General features: G+C 39.7%; 1 protein-coding gene across 2 annotated transcripts; it reads left to right on the forward strand.

The window, feature by feature from the left end:
* Window positions 1-6,395: 6,395 nt before the first annotated feature.
* Window positions 6,396-11,236, forward strand: slc14a2 (solute carrier family 14 member 2). 2 transcript variants are annotated; one of them, XM_003451676.5, is made up of 10 exons: window positions 6,396-6,506; window positions 7,200-7,271; window positions 7,360-7,543; window positions 8,149-8,338; window positions 8,516-8,644; window positions 9,393-9,585; window positions 9,771-9,918; window positions 10,206-10,340; window positions 10,492-10,541; window positions 10,656-11,236. In XM_003451676.5, the coding sequence occupies exons 1-10, from the start codon at window positions 6,483-6,485 to the stop codon at window positions 11,067-11,069; spliced, it is 1,539 nt and encodes a 512-aa protein (XP_003451724.2). In that variant the 5' UTR covers window positions 6,396-6,482; the 3' UTR covers window positions 11,070-11,236. The 2 variants fall into 2 exon arrangements, with proteins under 2 accessions (XP_003451724.2, XP_019220732.1); XM_019365187.2 differs by lacking the exon at window positions 7,200-7,271 and having other exon boundaries at window positions 6,411-6,506.
* The last annotated feature ends 7,949 nt before the right edge of the window (window positions 11,237-19,185 follow it).

Genomic DNA, 19,185 nt, shown 5'->3' on the forward strand with positions numbered 1-19,185 from the left:
TGTAAAAAATGTGCAGTGGGGGCAAATCAGCCTCCGAACTCAGGCACAAAAAATACAGCAGTCATGCACCTAAGGCTTACTGTCACATGATGGCGCTGAAGGTGTGTTACAGGTGTGCAGGGGAGCAGGTCTTTGATACTGGAGGGTTTTAGTGAGAACAGCTCTAAAATTAAGATAGAGACTACACTCTATGAGAAGCTATAGCATGCTGTGCTGGGAAGATGTTAATAATGCATGCAATTAAAATGAGAAATATGTGCGTTGCATGAGAAATCCAGTAACAATGCAGTTTTTAAAAACAGTCCATGCACGAGGTATCAGAGCTGATTTTTGGCAACATGACTTTATAAAAGAAAGGACGACTTACCTGCAACCAGTGGTGGCGGTGACTTTTACAGAAATGCAGGTAGAGATAATAACTACTATAGCTGAATAAATATTTAGTAAATTACAAAAAAAATAATAATTATTAGCTAAACATGACAAAGTGGCGGAGGAATGTTTTTAAACCATTCCTTTAGAAAAAGAAGCAATAAAACATTAGGAAAACACCTCACCACACATGAAACTGAATTATGAAAAGTAAAAATAATTATAATCCAGAAAAATGTTCCCCATTAGTGTTAAATAGATTAATATTACTGCTGCATAACTTTAGGGTTGAGCTCATTTATTTAAATATAAATTTACTATATAATTTAATACTATAATTTACATTTTGTTAAATGTCCAGCATTATGTTCTATAAATCATATGCCTGTACTGTCCAGTGAGGAACATGTATCTATAAAAAAATAGTTGTTTGTAAGTTTAGAAAGACAGACCTACATTTGATTTTTTTTTAGATTTTTTTTTTTTTAGGTATATTAAAATGTGTTTATTAATTAAAAAAAACTGCTGGTTAAACTTCTTACAGTCAGACATTGTCACAGATGCTAATTTGAAACTGTTGGCTAAGCCTACACCTGCTCAGCTTGCCTGTTTTATTAGATGGGACACGGTCAGAGCTTGTGTCCCCACTCTGTCATGGTTATAATTATCCTTGTTGATGGCCAAGCACGTTAGCAAAAGGAAAACTCATCTGTTATAATGTTAAATCACTGAAGCTTGTTTAGTTGCTAATGGTAGCAGAGTTTCCATATTAGGCGCAAATTGTAACTGATCTCAGAGCAGCAAAAGCTGAGCCAGTGGCAGCTTGCCTCACCCTCCGGTTTTCCCTGTTTCCTGTCAAAGACCTGTTTATCCATGATGCATGCGCAAACCACCAGAAACAAGATGCTGCACAGTTTGCCTAGCTCCAATAATTGTTAACACAAGATGGACACAAGACCTCAGAGACAAAGACAACTACACTTTGCTATAAGATTGAAATAAGCACAGACGTCAGGAACAATCCGAAAGCAGTTTAAAGATGGCAGTAATGTCAAGGACGGACACACATATTCATTGACAGGTGAGGAGCTTTACGTCAGTGCTGTCTGAGATGAAAGGAGAGGGATCACTTTAATTTAGTATGTTTTAATTGACGTCCATAAAACGAACCAAAGCACTGCTTGCCTTGCTTGTCCTCACAGAACGTCACTACCTACAAAGGAATAAGTAATAAACTGAATATAAATAATATTTTTACAGTCTGGTAATTGAGTATTTGTCATCCTGAGGATGAAAACTGGTAACTGTATTGCTTTCACCTTGATAAAAACAGTCAGTATGAAACACTGTTTTTTAAAATAATCTGGCTCCACAGTATGCCTTTTTTTTCTCCTGACGCTCCTGAGGAGGCGAAGGAGCTTAAATATTTGACCATTTTTGTCCTGTTATGTCTTTTTAGCACAGCACAGATATGTCAGGAATGCAGAAAGTGCTGAGAAGTTGTTGTCATGAACACACACACGCACATACACACACATTTGCACACTTTTCAAGTGAATGGTGCACCATAAAAATTAGAGGTGTCTTTCACTTTAGAGCACATTATACAGACTTACAATTATTCCTAGCATAACTGTTTTCTTGGCTAATCGACTTGGAGAGAACTCATGCAGACATGGAGAGAACATGCAAGAACCCCGTACCTTCATGCTGTGGAGCAACGATGCTAACTACTGCAGCTGTCAGCATTGTTTCTGCTCATTGAAGTCTCTGGACATTCATTTGTGTTCTCTTAAAGTCCCACCACGGCATTTCAATCAGGTCACCCCTCCATCACTGTGTTTGACAGCTGGTATGAGGTGTTTGTGCTGATATGTTGTTTGGTTTTGCAAATTGTGCCACTCGGCATTATGGGCAAACGTTTTCACTCCAAATCTATATTGTACCAGAATTCTTGTGGTTTCCTCAGATGCTACTTTGCAAACCTAAGCCCTGCTGCCATCGACTTTTTAGAAAGAAGATGTATTGTTTTTTAAATTGCACAGTTCTGAACTTTTAACATTTAAGATAAAAATCAGGGCCCGTAGAGTCGAAAATGTGACTCCTGGATTTATTAAAATTTCTCTGAACATTGCACGATCTGACCTTGGGGTGAATTTGCTGGGATGTTCATTCCTGGGAAGATTATGGCATTGTGTTAACACACATCTGAGTGAGCCAGAGCAGCAAAGTGCCAAAACTGCTTTTATAGATGTGCTCACACTTGCTGCTGATCAGTTAATCAAGTGCATTTGATTAGCAGCACATGGCTGCTACTTACCCGCTTAATTCTTATGGAAACAGCCAGGCTTTTTTAAATGATTGTGGATAACATCAAATAAGAGTTAAAGTTAGGATGGGTATGTGTAAGCGAGTGAGTGAGTGAATGGCCTGTGTGTGTGTGTTTGTCTGCGTGTGTGAAAGAGTGTGCATGGCTGTTGGACGTGGTCATAGAGGGAGGGGTTCACCCTCCCCGCTGCTGCCCCCCCTGGGATGCAGGTGCTTGTTGGTTCCGGGGCACATGGCTGTCGTGGTCATTGACCCGCTCCCTTGGTGGTCCAGGGTGGCTTGGATCTCTTCCATGTCAGGGGGTGGCTCTGCAGGGTACCGGGCTGCCTGACACCCCGGGACCCTGATCTCGGATTGCACTGGCATGGCCGGCCTCTAGTGGAGATGGCCACTGGTCTTCTGGGAGTCCCACCCTTTGGTTGTGGCCGCGCTATCTGGGGCTTCCTTCCTTCTCCTGCTGGGATGGGCGCGCAGATGACACCGAGATCTGTGGCCGCAGGTCTTTGGTAGTCTTGGGTGCTGTGGATGACCCGGTTCTCCTGGATCCATGTCTGTCTGCCTCTGGCTCCTGAGGGGCATGACTGCAGCTTAACACCCTTTTTTTCAAATACATTTCATGACAAAGACACAAGCACACTCACACTCGACACTCTCTCTCTCTGTCTCTCTCACTCACACACACACACACACACACACACACACACACACACACACACACACACACAGAGCACAGTAAGGTTGTTGATTTATGTACATCTGCATTTTCAAATTGTTGTGTTCCAGGTGCTGTATGTTTATTTTTCTTACAGGTGCGGCAGATAGCGATACATTGTGCATTTCTATTTGTACTCCATCCTTTTATTACATCTTCTCCTACCCCTCCTTTTTTTCTCCTTGCCTGTCTTGCCTTGGACATTGTCATACTGTATACCACATATAATGTAATAACTGAAACAACAAAAACAGAAATGAAGAAATAAACAGATAAAAGAAACACCTGAACAAGAGATAGAGAGCCTATAGAGAATTTATAGAGCTGATCTTGGAAAAGCAAAATGTTTGGCACAACAGTGCATTCAGATCATAATTGTGATTGCAGAAGCTGCCAGACAGCACAGGATTTAAAAAAAATTACAAAATAAATAAAAATAACCTTTAAGTTTGAAGTTGCATCACTTTATACAAGGTGACAGAACCAGTAGAGGCCTGCAGAAATAATATTTTATCAAGTCTGAATATGGCTGTTTATGTTAGTCCTCTGTTTAGTCATAATTAAAAAACTGCCATACCTCTCACCATGAAATAACACTTACATACCTTTTAAAGGTAATTCTTCTCAATTCTTCTCAATTCTTCTCAGCCATCAAGAGTCTGTTTTGTCGCTACAACACTACTATTTGGCTTAATTTCCTCCCAAGCATTGCAAATAAAAGGGACAGCGGGTTAGCAAAAGACTGAGGCCCTGTTCATGCCTACTATTAAAATGCGTTTTCAGCAATCTGATCATGAGTGAACAGCTCTCACTAAACAAAAGAAAAACAAATCGAACAAGCATCACACAAAGAATGTCTCCCTGTGCTGAAGGGGCCACTCATGAAAAGGGGGCGAAATAGTAACAAGTAACACTCTCATGCACACACAAACACACACAGATGGAGATGTGGCCGGGCGTCGGGCCAGACGCTCCGAGAGAAGGAAACTCACATTCTTGTGATGAGGAGTCATCAAGTATCAGGTTCCATAGACTCTGGCTGAGGCTGGAGCCCCCTCACCACCTCAGTGCACACACACACACACACACACACACACACACACACACACACACACACACAGAGCGGGAGAGAGATAAGTCAAAGAAAATAAGAAGAAGAGATAAACACACGCAAACACAGCCCACACCATTTTTTGTGTAGATAAAAATGCACAAAAATCATGAACTGCTGCTTCTTGTAACCTTTTAAGACCTGTCTGTAGAGACATTAGGATAAAAGTGGTAGGTTTAGTTATAATAGAGACATGTTTATTTTTCTCTTTGAGTGTTTATACAAATTTAAAAAAAAAGAAAGTTAAACAGGTTGAATGAATGCAGAGGAATGTGCCGGGATGTTGCAATGTGAAGCATCCAGGTCAAATAATAATTATGGAAGGAGGAGGTAGAGTAATGAAGGACTGATGTGTAATTCAACGTGGTTCCACTAGATGTCAATGTCACTCTGTCTTTTGCTTTAATCAGTCAGCAGGTTGAATTCTTTAAGAGTGTAGCATGAGTGTTTCTCATTAAATGAGTCCTTTTATAAAAGCTTTTGTACACAGTTAGGTAAAAAGTAAAAGATATAGGGGAAAGTTTGGTAATGTGCGTGGATTTAGTTGATGTCTAACATGTGCTATTTAGTTGTATTTTTATCCCAGAAACAGCAAATTTTGGCGCTTTAATATATTTCGAGCTCAGTTTTAGTTTTAGTTTGTTAGGTTTCCATTATGGAGTGACAAAGACAGATTACCATGACATTTTGAATTGTCATCTGGTCCCTAAATTGCACGTTTTTCCCTTCACATAAAGACGTGTACCAAAAGTCGACTGTCCTGTAAATCTGAAATCATGCTGACCTTTTTGTCACAGCCCACTGAAGCCGTTACAGTACATTCAATAACCTGGAAAGGTCCTGAAACTACAGATAAGATACTGATGGAGAACAGTGTGATCTGTCTACTGCTGACACAGATTCCTGTAATGTCACCTTACTCATTCAATATGAACATTTAGTCTACTGAGTAAAGTCAATGAGCTCAGAGCTGGAAAAACATTGAGCTACTTTAACATGGTGGGAAATAGTAGAAGCAGCTGTGGGTGGATTGGCCAGAGTTTTACTGTTTTTTGTTGTTGTTGTTGTTGTTTTTTGGCATTAGATTAGAAGATTAGCCTAAATCAGAAATCAAACCATACCACCATAAATAAAGTACCAAACGAGCACTTGAATAACCATTCCTGGAAAGTTCTAGTGTGTTCTGTTTTGACAAAAATATTTTGCCAAACCTGTTTGTTGTTCATTCACGCCCTCATCTTCAAACTCATCTTTCATCTCCAGCAATGAGTGAAACTCTGCGGCGGCAATCAGGGCTGCTAATCATCTCTGCAATTACATTATAATTGTGTTTAATGACAAAATAAATGCTAAAGGAACAAACAAACCAACCAATCTGCACTTTCATCATTCATCTTTAAGTGGATGTGTGTCAGCTGGTTGTGGTAATGCTACTTGGATACGCGGTGACGGCACTAAAGTGCAGCAGATTAAACAAAATCAATTCAAGCACAGTGGGAGTCGTGCTATGCTTATCCTTAAATTACTTTACATTACAAACTCTTCTGTCTGTTTTTTAACTTAACTTTTAACTAATGATCTCCTATGTGTGTTATAGCCCATTGCCAGTCATTCTGGAATGTGGAGTACATTTTCCTGAGAGTGATTTTTAATAAGTAAAGTGATTTAAAACTAAATTGTAGAAATGTTACAGAGTTTTTCTTCCTTTCTTTCTTTGGAGTTGAGGACTCTTTCTAAGCGTGTCCAGGAAGATATGAGTGAGGCGGCGACTATCACTGCTGAATTCCAATGATTCCTGCAGAGGATGCACGTGAGATGAAGAGGTGGATGTGAGGGAGAGATGAGGTGGAGTTTTCTTTAGAGCCTGTAACTACAGTATAAAAGCCTTCAGCTGAAGGATCTCTAGAGCAGCTCTAGAGAAGCTGGCATCCATCTCTCCCTCTGCCTTTTCTGGGACAAATGCCTGGACTGAACTGCACAAAGGTAGGGGCACTGGTGTTTGGCAAAGCCTCTGGAAGTCCAGCAGGGCAGTTAATGATTTTTCTTTATCAGATTAACAAATATCTGTGGAAGATTAGTCTATTCTGTGGTCTAGTGTTAGCTGAGTTTATTTCACCATTGTTAAACTCTTTAACAGAATGCAAAATATAGCGATGTAAAGGCACTTTTATTGGCAACAGAACAACAAATGGGAAAAAGTAACAAAACTAAAGACACTGCAAGAAAAGTGTTGTAATGCCCTCCAGTAACACTCAAGTTTAAATACAAATTTAAAATAAAGGGTTAAAAGGGCTGCATCTAATCATTCATATAAGTAAAGAAGGTCCTTTAAATCATAAATATATATTAAAATTTCCCAAGATATGAGATTGCATTTTTAATTTTTTTTAAATAAGTCTTGATAGAACGAAGGTACAGACACAGTAATAAATCATTTATTGTCCCTCGGGGGATATTTCAAAGGCCACACTTAATAACGATGTAGAATGACTTTGAAGCACAGAAACGTGACCGCTGCCAAAATACCAGTAATCATACTGAAAAACAAAACGCATTCACGTGCAGTCAGTATGTATACCTATGGTGTACCTTGTTATATATAAATGGTCATATAGGTACAGGGTATAGGAAGACTGTGTTTGCTCCTGAGTAACAGCTACATCTCTGCACTGTCAGGAAGTTCAGAAGATTACCAGCAGTTCCAGTTCTGATGTGCTGTCCTCCAGTGTTTCTGCCACCACCTGCACTGTTAGTCAATGTTTCATATTTCACCTCAACTTATCATGACCCAAACTGTAATTCTGAAATTAATTACTGAACATACTGGTGACTTCAGGAGCTCCAGCCCCTGATGGCACACCCTGACTTACCGTCTCAGAATGGGAACTCCCAGGAGGACGTGCAAGAGGACCGAGTGCAACCTGGAGGAGCAACAGCCCTGCAGAAAGCCAGGGCCCGCTTCCTCAAAGGAGTGTCCTACTTCTCTGGAGACATGGAGGTGTTTGGAAAATGGATGGAAAGTAAGTTAACATCAGCAGCTTACAACAGCTTATTTTAAAATTTAAAGTTCGGAACTAAATAGAAAGTAGTTTTGCCAACAGTGCAGGAGGTATAATGGTATAATAAAGGTATAATAAAGCCAACCTGGGGCATAATATAGTTTGGTTAACTAAAAATATTTTGGTCATGCTGATTTGTCAAAAACTTTCTCACTGTTAATGCCGCCTTTTCATAGGACCGTGCATGAGTCAGTTAATCAAAGTGTGGGTGTTAAAACTGGTAGGATTACCCCATTAACTTCTGAAGTACTTAAATCAGAAAACCTCAATAAAGCACTACTATGAAATTCCATGTATGTCAGTATTTCTCAGCAGTGACAAAAATCATGACGGGAACTTGAAAATGTGTCCTTGAGACAAGCAGCACTATCGAGTTTAATGTGTAACTACAGACAATGTGTAACTATTTCCCTCCATACATGTGAGAGTTTGTATAGAAGAAGACGTATTGGCAGTTTCCCACATGCATATCCTCTCTGCTGATTATGTTAGTGACCTTTTCACAGCCTCTGAAGATGTGAAGTGTTTGCTGGCAGTCAAATATCTCTCACTGTCACATCTTTCAGAGCAGTTCTTCCTGCTGCGGCTGCTGGATTGGGTCTTGCGCGGCGCGGCCCAGGTGATGTTTGTCAACAACCCCCTGAGTGGTCTCGTCATTTTTGCCGGCCTCATCCTGCAGAACTACTGGTGGGCCCTAAATGGCTTTGTGGGCACACTCTTTGCAACCATTTCCGCTCTCCTACTGCAACAGAACAGGTGTGAGCACTCAGGTGTTTGTTTTTTTCACCTACCTGATGCTATCTTTAAATACTGGCAGTCTTAATACCAGAAGGCTGGCCGAGAAGTCATTCTTGATGATTATCTGCTTGGCAGTAAAAGACAATTTGTCATGTGGCTTAAGCTATAAAAGTGATTCAAATAACTTTCCTTCAGGGGTGCAATAGCTGCAGGGCTGTACGGCTACAACGGGATCCTGGTGGGTCTCCTGATGGCCGTGTTCTCTAACGCAGGAGACTGGTACTGGTGGCTTCTTCTGCCGAACATCTTTATGTCCATGATGTGGTAAGCCGATAGACTGAGAAATGGTGAAACTGTGCACTAGGTTTACATCATAAAAAGTGAAAGGTAGATAAAGAAAAGTAGATAAGCCAATTATGAATCATGAATGCCATCAGTTGTCATTTTTTGTGTCATAATAGGTTGCGTATGGTTCTGAGAAATTGTAATAAAAGCAAACAAATGAATAAATAAATAAATAATACAAATTAATTGCTGTAGTTAAGTAGACAAAAGAGACCATATCAGTCATACACAGATCTGTCATCTCTGCTGCTAAAAGCTGGAAATGTGTAAAAAGACTGATTGATCTGCATCGATGAGTCATAACAATAAAACCACAGGATGTCTGGGTGGCTCCTGTAGTGTTTAGCACTGGGATATTAAGAGCACTCCCTGGTATTATGGATCGGGCTTGTTCCAGGGCATCATGTTTGATCAGAGTGCAATATCTTTGTCAAACTCTTCAAAGCATTCCTTAGTAGTTTCTATAATGCGGTGGGGTGCATTGTTCTGCAGTGGGAGGGTGTTCCTGTCAGGGTGTGCTCCATCTACAACAATATTTTGGTGAGTGGGATGAAGGCCGGGAGTTGAGGTTTTTCCAGAAGAACAATACAGGTGTTATTTACGCTGTCTTTCTGTGATTTTAACATTAGTGCAGACTGGTGTGATTGAAATAGATGTACTTGGGTCGTTTTGTAAATGTGAGTTAAATGTGGAGCAGATTTCTGACGTGATGCCTTTTCATGTCCAGCCCCATTGTGTCCAGCGCCCTGGCATCCATCAACAGTCGTTGGGATCTTCCTGTTTTCACCCTGCCCTTTAACATCCTGGTGTGTCTCCACATGGTCGCCACCGGCCACTACAACAACTACTTCCCCCAAGTCCTCATTCAGCCACGCTCGGAGCTGCCCAACATCACGTGGGCTGAACTTGACGTAGCAAAGGTAGCTGAGAGGAAATGATGGTCATGGTCTTGTAGTCAAGGTTTTATCAAATCCTTTCAGCTAACAGGTTAAAATAACGTGGACCTATGTTGTTAACTATATATGCAACTTTAAGTTGTGCACAAGTTATATACACCTGCACATCTAATAAAGCGGGCTCAACATTTCTGTCTGTACACCTGCAGCTCTTCATGTCAGTGCCAGTAGGAATAGGCCAGGTCTATGGCTGTGACAACCCTTGGACTGGAGGCATCTTCATCATCTCCCTCTTTATCTCCTCCCCCATCACCTGTGCTCATGCTGTCCTGGGATCTGCAGTGGGAATGGTTTCAGGTGAGAGGATGTCACAGTGTCTAACCAGGCAGCCGACATTAGTGTGAAAAAAAAAAAAAGACATGTCATGCAAATAATCTAATAAGGCATCATTTTTTTGTTTCTTTACATCATGAAGGAATGAAATCTAGACACTATCAGTATATAGTAACTCCAAGATGGCCTGCAAAAAAAATAAAAATAAAATGTTGGTGCAAAATGATCAGGAGGGTTTTAATTTATTAAGATAAACCACTCTTTGGGTGAACTCGGTACTTCTCTGGTAACAGTAACTAAATGTTTTGCAGGTCTGGCCCTGGCGGCTCCGTTTGGAGACATTTACTTTGGCCTCTGGGGGTACAACTGTGTGTTAGCCTGCATCGCCATTGGAGGAATGTTTTATGCTCTCACCTGGCAAGTGCATCTGCTTGCTATCACATGTGGTGAGTAAAAAAAATTTTAAAAATGCATTCTCTTATCTGCAAAATAAGGCCAAATGACAAGCAACCATGTGCAACCTTACCAAACAAAGGCTGTTATTTGTAATCACACTTTATCATTTACATCAAACAATATTTCCCTCCTCCTCTGCAGCTTTTTTCTGTGCATACCTTGGCTCAGCCATCGCCAACATCATGTCCAGGGTCAGTACACTTTATTCTCACTCCTATTTTTATACAAACTGTTAAAAAAACATTAAAACATGTTTCATAACTGTTTTTTTTGTTTGTTTGTTTGTTTTGTTTTTAAATCCACAGTTTGGTCTACCAGCCTGCACCTGGCCTTTCTGCCTGTCTGCCCTGACTTTCCTTCTCTTAACCACGGGGACCGAAAGGATCTTTAAGCTGCCACTGGCCAAAGTGACGTACCCTGAGAAAAACCTGAGATTCTTCTGGAAGCTGAAGAAGCAGGAAAAGACGGAGAAGGCTGAAAAAGAGAGGAAAGAGAGAGACGAGCAGCAGAGAGCTGTTGAGGAAGAAGTGATACTAAATGAGAAAGAGCAACTTAAGGTAGAGCTAGAAAGAATGGAGCAAGGGAAAACAGAAAATGAGGCTCAAGAGGTTAAAAGTGACTCGACAGAAGTTGAAGTACCTCAGACAGCCGAGGGTCCCGGAGAGGAAAGAAACACGGAAAATGATTTGATCGAGGTCACGCTCACTGATTATGTTTAAAGCTAGATTTACGTATGAGAAATTAATGAGCAAATATGTGGTAAATTTCGTTCAGAGATAATGTATGTTTGAATATTCTGGTGGTTCTTTGCAAAGTTTATATAAATATGTGTGTTTTTATATATTTAAAATACCTTTTTTTAAAAAATAAAAATCTGTTGTATGTGTGTGTTTGTGTGTGTGTGTGTGTTTCATTCAGTGCTTAATAAAAACAGAAAACACCGCCCTAAATTCACATCAAATATACTCAGGTTTCGCATCGGTCAATCCCCAACTGGCGAAACACATTGGTGAAGGAATGAAGCTGTTAAAAATAAGGACTTCTTAAAGTTGTTTTTAAAAATCTGTACATTTCTCCTTTTTTTAATATAATGTAAAGAAGTTCACCTGCCTTCATTTCAAGCTGTTAAGACTACCATGAACTAGATGACTGAAAATCTATGCAGACATAAAAAAGCTGTTTTTCATATCGCAGTTGTTGGAGTGTCAGCTTTTTAAGCAGCGTGTTTGATCAGTTTGAGCTGTTCTCCAGCGTTTCGTGATAAGAACTACTCTCTTATCGCAAAAAACCTCCTCTGCTCACTTAAAGTTTAAGAGAATTATCCAGGTTTAAGTTAAATATCCACATTAATGTTAGTTTCAGAGCATGTAAAGGCTACGCTGATCTCCAGGGTGCACGGCAGATTTGTGGATTTGCTGTTCTCTCGTGTCTGCTTATGTATTTGGGTTACATAATGAGCTTTAAGCATTCCAGAGCTTAATGAAGCTTGCAGTTCCTGCGTTGGACTGTTGTACTTGGACAGTAAAATCTCCATTGATCTGACGATGCAGCATGTTGCGCTTACACCTGATTTAAATGACAGAGGTACTGGTGCAACTGGTTATAACCCTGGTAAAATGTGAATCTGTTAATGCAAAACCCATGTAGGATTGCTGGTTGGGCAAGTCAAAGCAATCAACAAGTAAATCATTAATTTCCTGACACTATTAAGACTACGCTAATTGAAGGTGGTTTATTAATGTCCTTATGGGAAAAAAAGGGAGGGGAAAAGTCCACTGCAAAATATAACAGAAAAAGGTGTACACACTCATAAAAAGTGTCGTAAAACTGATCCATTGGAAGTTATTTACCACATTGTAAGGTTTCAAAATTTAAGTAGTATGTCAAACTACAGTCGAGGTAAAGAGAAGTATGGCGTCAGTTATTTCTAAAATTTTAGATATCAGAATATGAGAAAAATAACCTGGTCCTTGGCAAGTCTTAAGCTTCAGCTGTCAGACAAATGACCTTGCATTTGACTCTGGAGTACTTTGATAGAAAGAGGAGCTCATGGTCGACTCAATGACTCCAAGGTGTCCAGATCCGTGCTTGATAGTTGCAGATATGGTGTGTTTCGTCTTCACCAAACAAGGTCTCATCTGTCCAAAGGACATTGTTCCAGAACATCTTGTGGTTTGTTCCAGGTGTATCTTTGCAAATATAAGAGGCGATGATGAGATTTCTTTTTAGAGAGAAAATGCATTCTCATGGCAACCCTTCTAAACCAGCCTTTTTCTAAAAGAATAAACTGTCTGCTACTTACCTTCGTAATTCCTATGGAAGTAGTAAGGCTATTCCACTCCTGTGTTTTCACTTGCTTGAGGTTGTATTTACCTAATTTAATTTTTTTTTTAATTTAATTGTATTTTTTTATTATTATTTTTGTTTTGATAGTAAAAACCTGCAATTGATTGAGGGTGTACTTTCGTTTTACCGTGACATTCTGTAACTTTAACCTTTCTAGAAGCTTCTGGTGCTTTCTTCCTCGGACCAAGAATGTGAGATCAAAAATGAAGATAGTTCTTAAAAAAACATCAGATAGCTGTAGGTATGTATGCCCACTCGGATCCTTTCAGCAGTCTGTCCAGAACACAGATAACAAAAGTGCAAAGTCCCTTATCTCAAATTCAGTGGAGCCAAGTATGAGAAAAACAAAACCATCTCGGAAGGATTTTATTGGATTCTTTTCTGTTGAATATTTGTGATTTCAAGTGATGTTTTACATCATGGCGTGATTGCACTGTCACTTTGAAAAAACAATCTTGTGCAGTCTCAATCAGCTTAGCATTTTAACAGTTGTTTATTTGTGATTTCTTTTCTTTGATTTTGTCTAAGGATGATGTGCAAATTTAATATACAAAAGTAACTACTACTAGAATGAGTTACTCTACATAAAGTGAAACTAACTAGAGATGAATGATAGTGCTTGTGATGCTTGGTTTGAGATGCGGGTTTTGGAAAACAGCCCTCGTGACTTTGTAATTACATAATTTTATATGATGTGGAACACGTGACCTGAAATGACTGCTCTTGCTCATCTGATCTACTGAATATTTCCACAACATTTCCGGGTGTTTTTTAGATAACAAATGAGTGTTTATCAGTGTAATTGCACGGCATGAACATTCTGAACATTAAAATCTTTAAAATGTTTAATGTTAATGGACGTTTAACACGGTATGCACAAAAACTGATTTGCTTAACAAAACAGAATCTTTACACCACATTATTAGGTACGCCCGTTCAACTGCAATTTGAAGACTGACAAGATAATCAGCCAATTATATGGTAGTATCTGCATGCAGGCATTTAGACATGGTCAAGATGATCTGCTGAAGTTCAAAATAGGCATCAAAATGAAGAAGAAAGGAGAAAAGAGAAAACATCCACTGAGTGGCAGTTCTCTGGGTAAAAATATTTATAACACCAAGTATGCAGAAGAGCATCTCTGAATGTCAAACTCTGAAGCAGATGGGCTAGAGCAGCAGAAGACCACACCAGGTGTTGCTGCTGCAACATTCAGATGGCAGGGTCACAATTTAGTGTAAACAACATGAAAGCATGAACCCATACTGCTTTGTATCAACAGTTCAGGCTGCTGATGGTGGTGTGATGGTGTGGGGGATCGTTTCTTGGCACAAGCTGGATCCCTAAATACCAAACGAGGATAGTTTTTAAACCCATAGCCCTACAGTGCACCCATCTTCTGATGGCTGATTATATCATTCCAACTGAGCACCTTAGGGATGTGGTGGAACAGGATATTCTCATTATGAATGTGCAGCTGACCCATCTGCAGCAACTATGTGATGGTATCATCTTAATATGGGCCAAAGTCTCAAAAGGAATTCTCCCTGTTGAATCTATGCTATCTATGATTAAAGTAGTTTTGTCATCTTTATTGTTCATTTATTGAAAGGCTTTTAACATTTTATTTCATCTGCCTGTTCAGGGTAAAACCTCCCACAGCATCTGCTAACACCTTCTCCAAAAACATTATTGTTGCACCCTGGCCATGTGGGTCATCTGAGTTCACGAAGCTGCTCTCAGATCACTGCTGCCTTGTACTCCAGTGTAGAACAAAGAGATACTAAAAATCCTTCATTCCCTCAGCTATAATACCTTCTTTGTTCATTTTTAGTCCTTGTTATTCTATTTAATTACTGTATTGTTAATTTTTACTCTTTTTTCAACATCATTATTTGTTGATCTTTGCCTTGACATGCTACAGTATTTATTGCTTGGTGTTTAAGGACACTAGATTGTGTGAGTAAGTTGTGCAGGTAACCTCCAAACAAATTGCCTTTCTTTGGGATTAATAAAGTTATCTGAATCTGAAAATGGGGTTCAATCCAGTACTAGCTAGCTCTACCCAATGAGTGAGTGAAATATAAAATAGTTCTATCTCTGTTACTCTACCTTTTTAAATGTGCTAATTTGCCATTTAGAAATACAATAATTTAGATTGATATGAAGAGCGTCAGTGTGGCAGGACTGCAGAACCCACTGTGTTGTTAGTGTCACCTGAGACAGGTCAGCACCGAAACTACACAGTGTTCTGTCAATTATGTCATGTGAGGCATGTTCACTATCTAACATCTGCGTAGCACAAACGTTATCAAAAGATCTGAAGCAGCCGTGGAAAAACAGTTGCATAATTGTCAATGAAAGTCCCCAGATACCAACATAAAGCTTCACATGTACAGTTCTTCATGAAAAACAACATATCGCCATTATTCAGCAGTGATCTGACACCAAAAATGGCAGTTTAGACAAACACCCACATTAGATGACGAGTCTTTGCCGTTGTCTCACTGAATGAGGACCTGCAGCACCTGCATCCCTGGTTTGTGACATTTTACATTCTCAAAAGCTTTCAGCAACTTTCAGCATCTCTGCTGCTTTGATTTCCTCACCAACTGTCACTCAGCACTGGATCCTCACAGGGCTGCGTTCTCAGCCCCCTGCGGTTTGCCCTGCACACATATGACTGTACACCAATCCAACCAACCAACGCCATCTTCAAGTATACCGATGACACCATCGTAGTCGGGCCCATCTCTGATGGAGATGAGACAGCATACAAGGTGGAGGTAGAGAATTTGTCCTGCTGGTGCTCAGAAAATGGCCTGAAGCTAAACGTCCGCAAAATGAAAGAACTCATCATGGCATCATGGCAACACCATCGCCCTGGTAAAGAAGGCCCATCACCACCTGCACCACCTGCACCTCCTCTGTGTCCATTCAGATCAAGTCATTTCTTCGCACTACTTCCAAGCACTTCGCAACCCTTTCCTTTTAATGTGTGCCTTTTCTATTGTTTTGTGTATATTCCCCTTGTTTTGTATATATTCCTACTGTTTTGTACATATTCATATTATTTTGTATATATTCCTGTGGTTTGCTATTTATTCCTGCTGTCTTACTATTTATATTTTATTCCTGCACAGTTGCTGTGGAGCACTCACAAATTCATTGTACATATACAATGAGAATAAAGAGATATTTGTGAGAGGATAAGGCTCACTTGTTAAACATAAAAACAGTAGCAGTCACAAATTCATTCAAATTCTTCAGAAAAGAGCAACTGAGAAGAAAAAACAAATAGATGCAGATATTAAAGAACAGACATTTGGATAATTAGCAATAGTTTGAGCGTGCCTGCTCAACAGACTTCTAATCAGTTCATTGTGTTGCGCACGTCATTCACATTTCTGCATTCATAGATCATACAAGAGATCAAAGTTTATCTAATGTTTTCTCGTGAGTTATCTAATGTTTTGAAGTGCTGATTGAACTTGTGTAACACTGATCTGGTGACTGTGTCAGCCTCTCCTTGTCCTCAGTTGGGCATCATAGGTCACATGGTTGCTGTGCTTTTGAAAGACCAGATAACCTTTTAAATAAATGAAACATATGTGGTCATGTGACCTGATAGTCATCTTTGGATGGCATCTGTGTATATGTTGAGTAAACAGAACGAGATACTTTGATTGCACTTTATGTATCAAAACATCAAAAACCTCACCTGGCCCACCTGGGTCTTAAATGAGATTAACACAACCTCAAATGAGCAACATCTTTACAGTGCTATTTTTAAAATTATTTAATAAGCCAAAATGCAAAAGCAGTGTGTGAAACAAATAAGTGCAACCTCAGTGCTTCCACAGACATCGGGAGGGTAGCAGCTAGGTTGAGCTAATCAACTGCCTCTATAAAAGCTTTTTCAGATGTGTGTTAACACAACACCCAGAAACAGATCAGAAGTGATCTTAGTGAAACAATTATTGCTGCCCATCAATCTGAGGAGGGTTACAAGGCTATTTCCAAATATATATAAAAAAGATTTTTCACAAGTGAAAAACATTCAAGACAATTTGCAGTCTTCCCAGCAGTGGCATTCCAGCAAATTCACCCTAACGTCAGCCCTTACAATGCTCAGAGAAACTACATTTCACATTCTACAGGCCTTACTTAGTATGTTAAATGTTAAAGTTCATGACAGTGCAATTAGAAAAAGACTGAACGAGTCTGACTTGTTTAAAAGCGTTGCCATGACAAAGCTTCTTTTGTCTAAAAAAGGACATGGCAGCATGACCTAGGTTCACAGAGTTGCATAAGAAAAAAACGACGAGACTTCTGGAACAATTTCCTTCATATAGAGGTGACCAACTTGGAGAGGTTTTTCCTACATGCACCGCAGCAATGTTGGTGAAACCAAACACAGCGTGTCAGCACAAAACCTCATACTAAATATCAGCACGGTGGTGGAGGGATGATGATTTGGGCTTATTCTCCAGCCTCAGGATCTAGGCACTTTGCAGTTGATCATAAACTCCTCAGTATACCAAAAATATTCTAGAGTCAAATGTTTGGTCATGTGTCTGACGGCTCAATTCCAACAACATGATGAGCCAGTCAAAGCTCGTAAACCTCAATGAATGAAGCAACGTTGTGTAGAAGAATGGGCCAAAAATCCTCCACAATAATGTGAGACACTGACAAAGTCATACAGAAAACAATTACAAGTAATCGCTGCCAAAAATGGTTTTACAAGCCACTAAACGACTGGATGCACTTAGTTTTTTGTGTCTTTGGGCTTGTTGGATGGATGGATGGAAATAATGACACAGTGTGTGACATGTGTTTACCTGAAGCTGCATTTGTCTAATTTTTAGACCTGGTAATGGATGGATCATTTTTCATTATGTTCTGATATATAAAACCACAAAAATGACAGAAGCTGCATTTTATTTTTAACCATGACTGTATAACACAGAAATACTTCAAATCTAAAACTTTGCAGTAATAACTGTTTTGTTTAAAACACTTAAGCTTCTTTTCATTTGTGGTATGAGTACTGCTGTATAGAGAACAAACTGGAACACTAGTAGCTTCAACACATACAAGCACTGTAGGTATGCAGATTTTACAGTCATGTGACCCGATTAACCTCAATCCTATCAAATTGGGCACACTGTCAAACCCTCATTTCACGTGTTCCTTATACTACCCTAAAATCAAAAAATACCTATAACTTGGGAGTTTGGGACCTATCCAGTTCAATCAGTACACACAGTATATCGATATACAAGGGACACCAAGGTCTCAATGAAGGCTTGATTTAAAATAAAAAATGACAACTGAAGTTTGAATGGCTGGATTTATGCCAGTTATTTTATACATGGAGCCAAACAACCAAACAGTCCTGCTTTACCTTTCCACTGTAAGGATCGAGCATCTGGGTTTTACATGAATACATCCAAACATAGTCAGTACAACCAATCAATCAATCTCGGGCTGCAAGAGCATGAATTAGGGCCAGTAGAAACATTTACAGCAGAGCTATGATGGCCTCTGGTGGTGCAGCGGAGAAGTATCATTGATGACTTCCGGTTGTTTAAAGCTTCCAGGTTTCCAGGCTGCTTTAGTGCATGCGGTTTTCATACTGCCATTCGTCTGCACATCAGAGAACATGCAGTGACTCAGAAACCAATTAGATCAATGTTCTGCTCATCCACAAACCCTTCCTGGTCGCCGGGCAGACTTTAAGTTTGACTGTAAACAGATCTTATACTTTTCTTAATACTGAGCGAGCTTTAGTGTGATTTTATATTCTATTTGGATCTGTCCCTACATAACCCTAAACTGTGAGATTCTCTTTTACCTAAGTCATGTACGTAAGACTCAGTGGTGCAAGTTTATTTCATATAGTTACTTTAATTAAATTCATTACGGCTGTCAGTGATGGTCTGAAGAGGCGTATCCACAGAGAGATGCACAGACCTCTGCAGGCTAGGCACCGGCACCCTGTCTGCCACTAGGTTTCAGGATGAAATCCTTGGACCCCACTGTCAGACCCTACATGAAAATGGCCAGCCTCATGTGGTGAGAGCATAAGTAAGCAGTTACTGGAGGATGAAGGAATTAATACCATTGTCCCTATGTCTGCCTGAAATCCGACAGAAAGCCTGAGGAATATGTTTTGGTCCATCCAATCTGGAGCTCTGGTCGAGATCAGGATTCCCTAGAACAACATCTATTGTCCCATTAGGATCATGCCCAAATGTTTTCAGGCATGCAAACAAGCACTTGATTGTCATAAAAACTTCTGAGTATCATTTGGTTTTGGTTGTTTGACTTTATGTAATGATTTGGTATCCTTTCATTACTAACACATTACCCAGTCCATATCTGCATAGATATCCAGCATGTTTTTCTTTTTAACCACTGAGATCTGATGTGTTTTTAAGTGTTTCTTTAACGTTTTTGAGCAGTATATAAAATATTCAAACC

The sequence above is a fragment of the Oreochromis niloticus genome, linkage group LG12, assembly GCF_001858045.2.
Source record: "Oreochromis niloticus isolate F11D_XX linkage group LG12, O_niloticus_UMD_NMBU, whole genome shotgun sequence".
NCBI lineage: Eukaryota > Metazoa > Chordata > Actinopteri > Cichliformes > Cichlidae > Oreochromis > Oreochromis niloticus.

Excerpts from the sequence above, each read along its gene's own strand:
- slc14a2 (XM_003451676.5), top strand. The coding sequence starts at position 6,483 with ATGCCTGGACTGAACTGCACAAAG. Across the intron at positions 6,507-7,199 it reads CTGGACTGAACTGCACAAAG|GAAGTTCAGAAGATTACCAG; the intron begins GTAGGGGCACTG and ends CTGCACTGTCAG. Across the intron at positions 8,339-8,515 it reads CTCCTACTGCAACAGAACAG|GGGTGCAATAGCTGCAGGGC; the intron begins GTGTGAGCACTC and ends ACTTTCCTTCAG.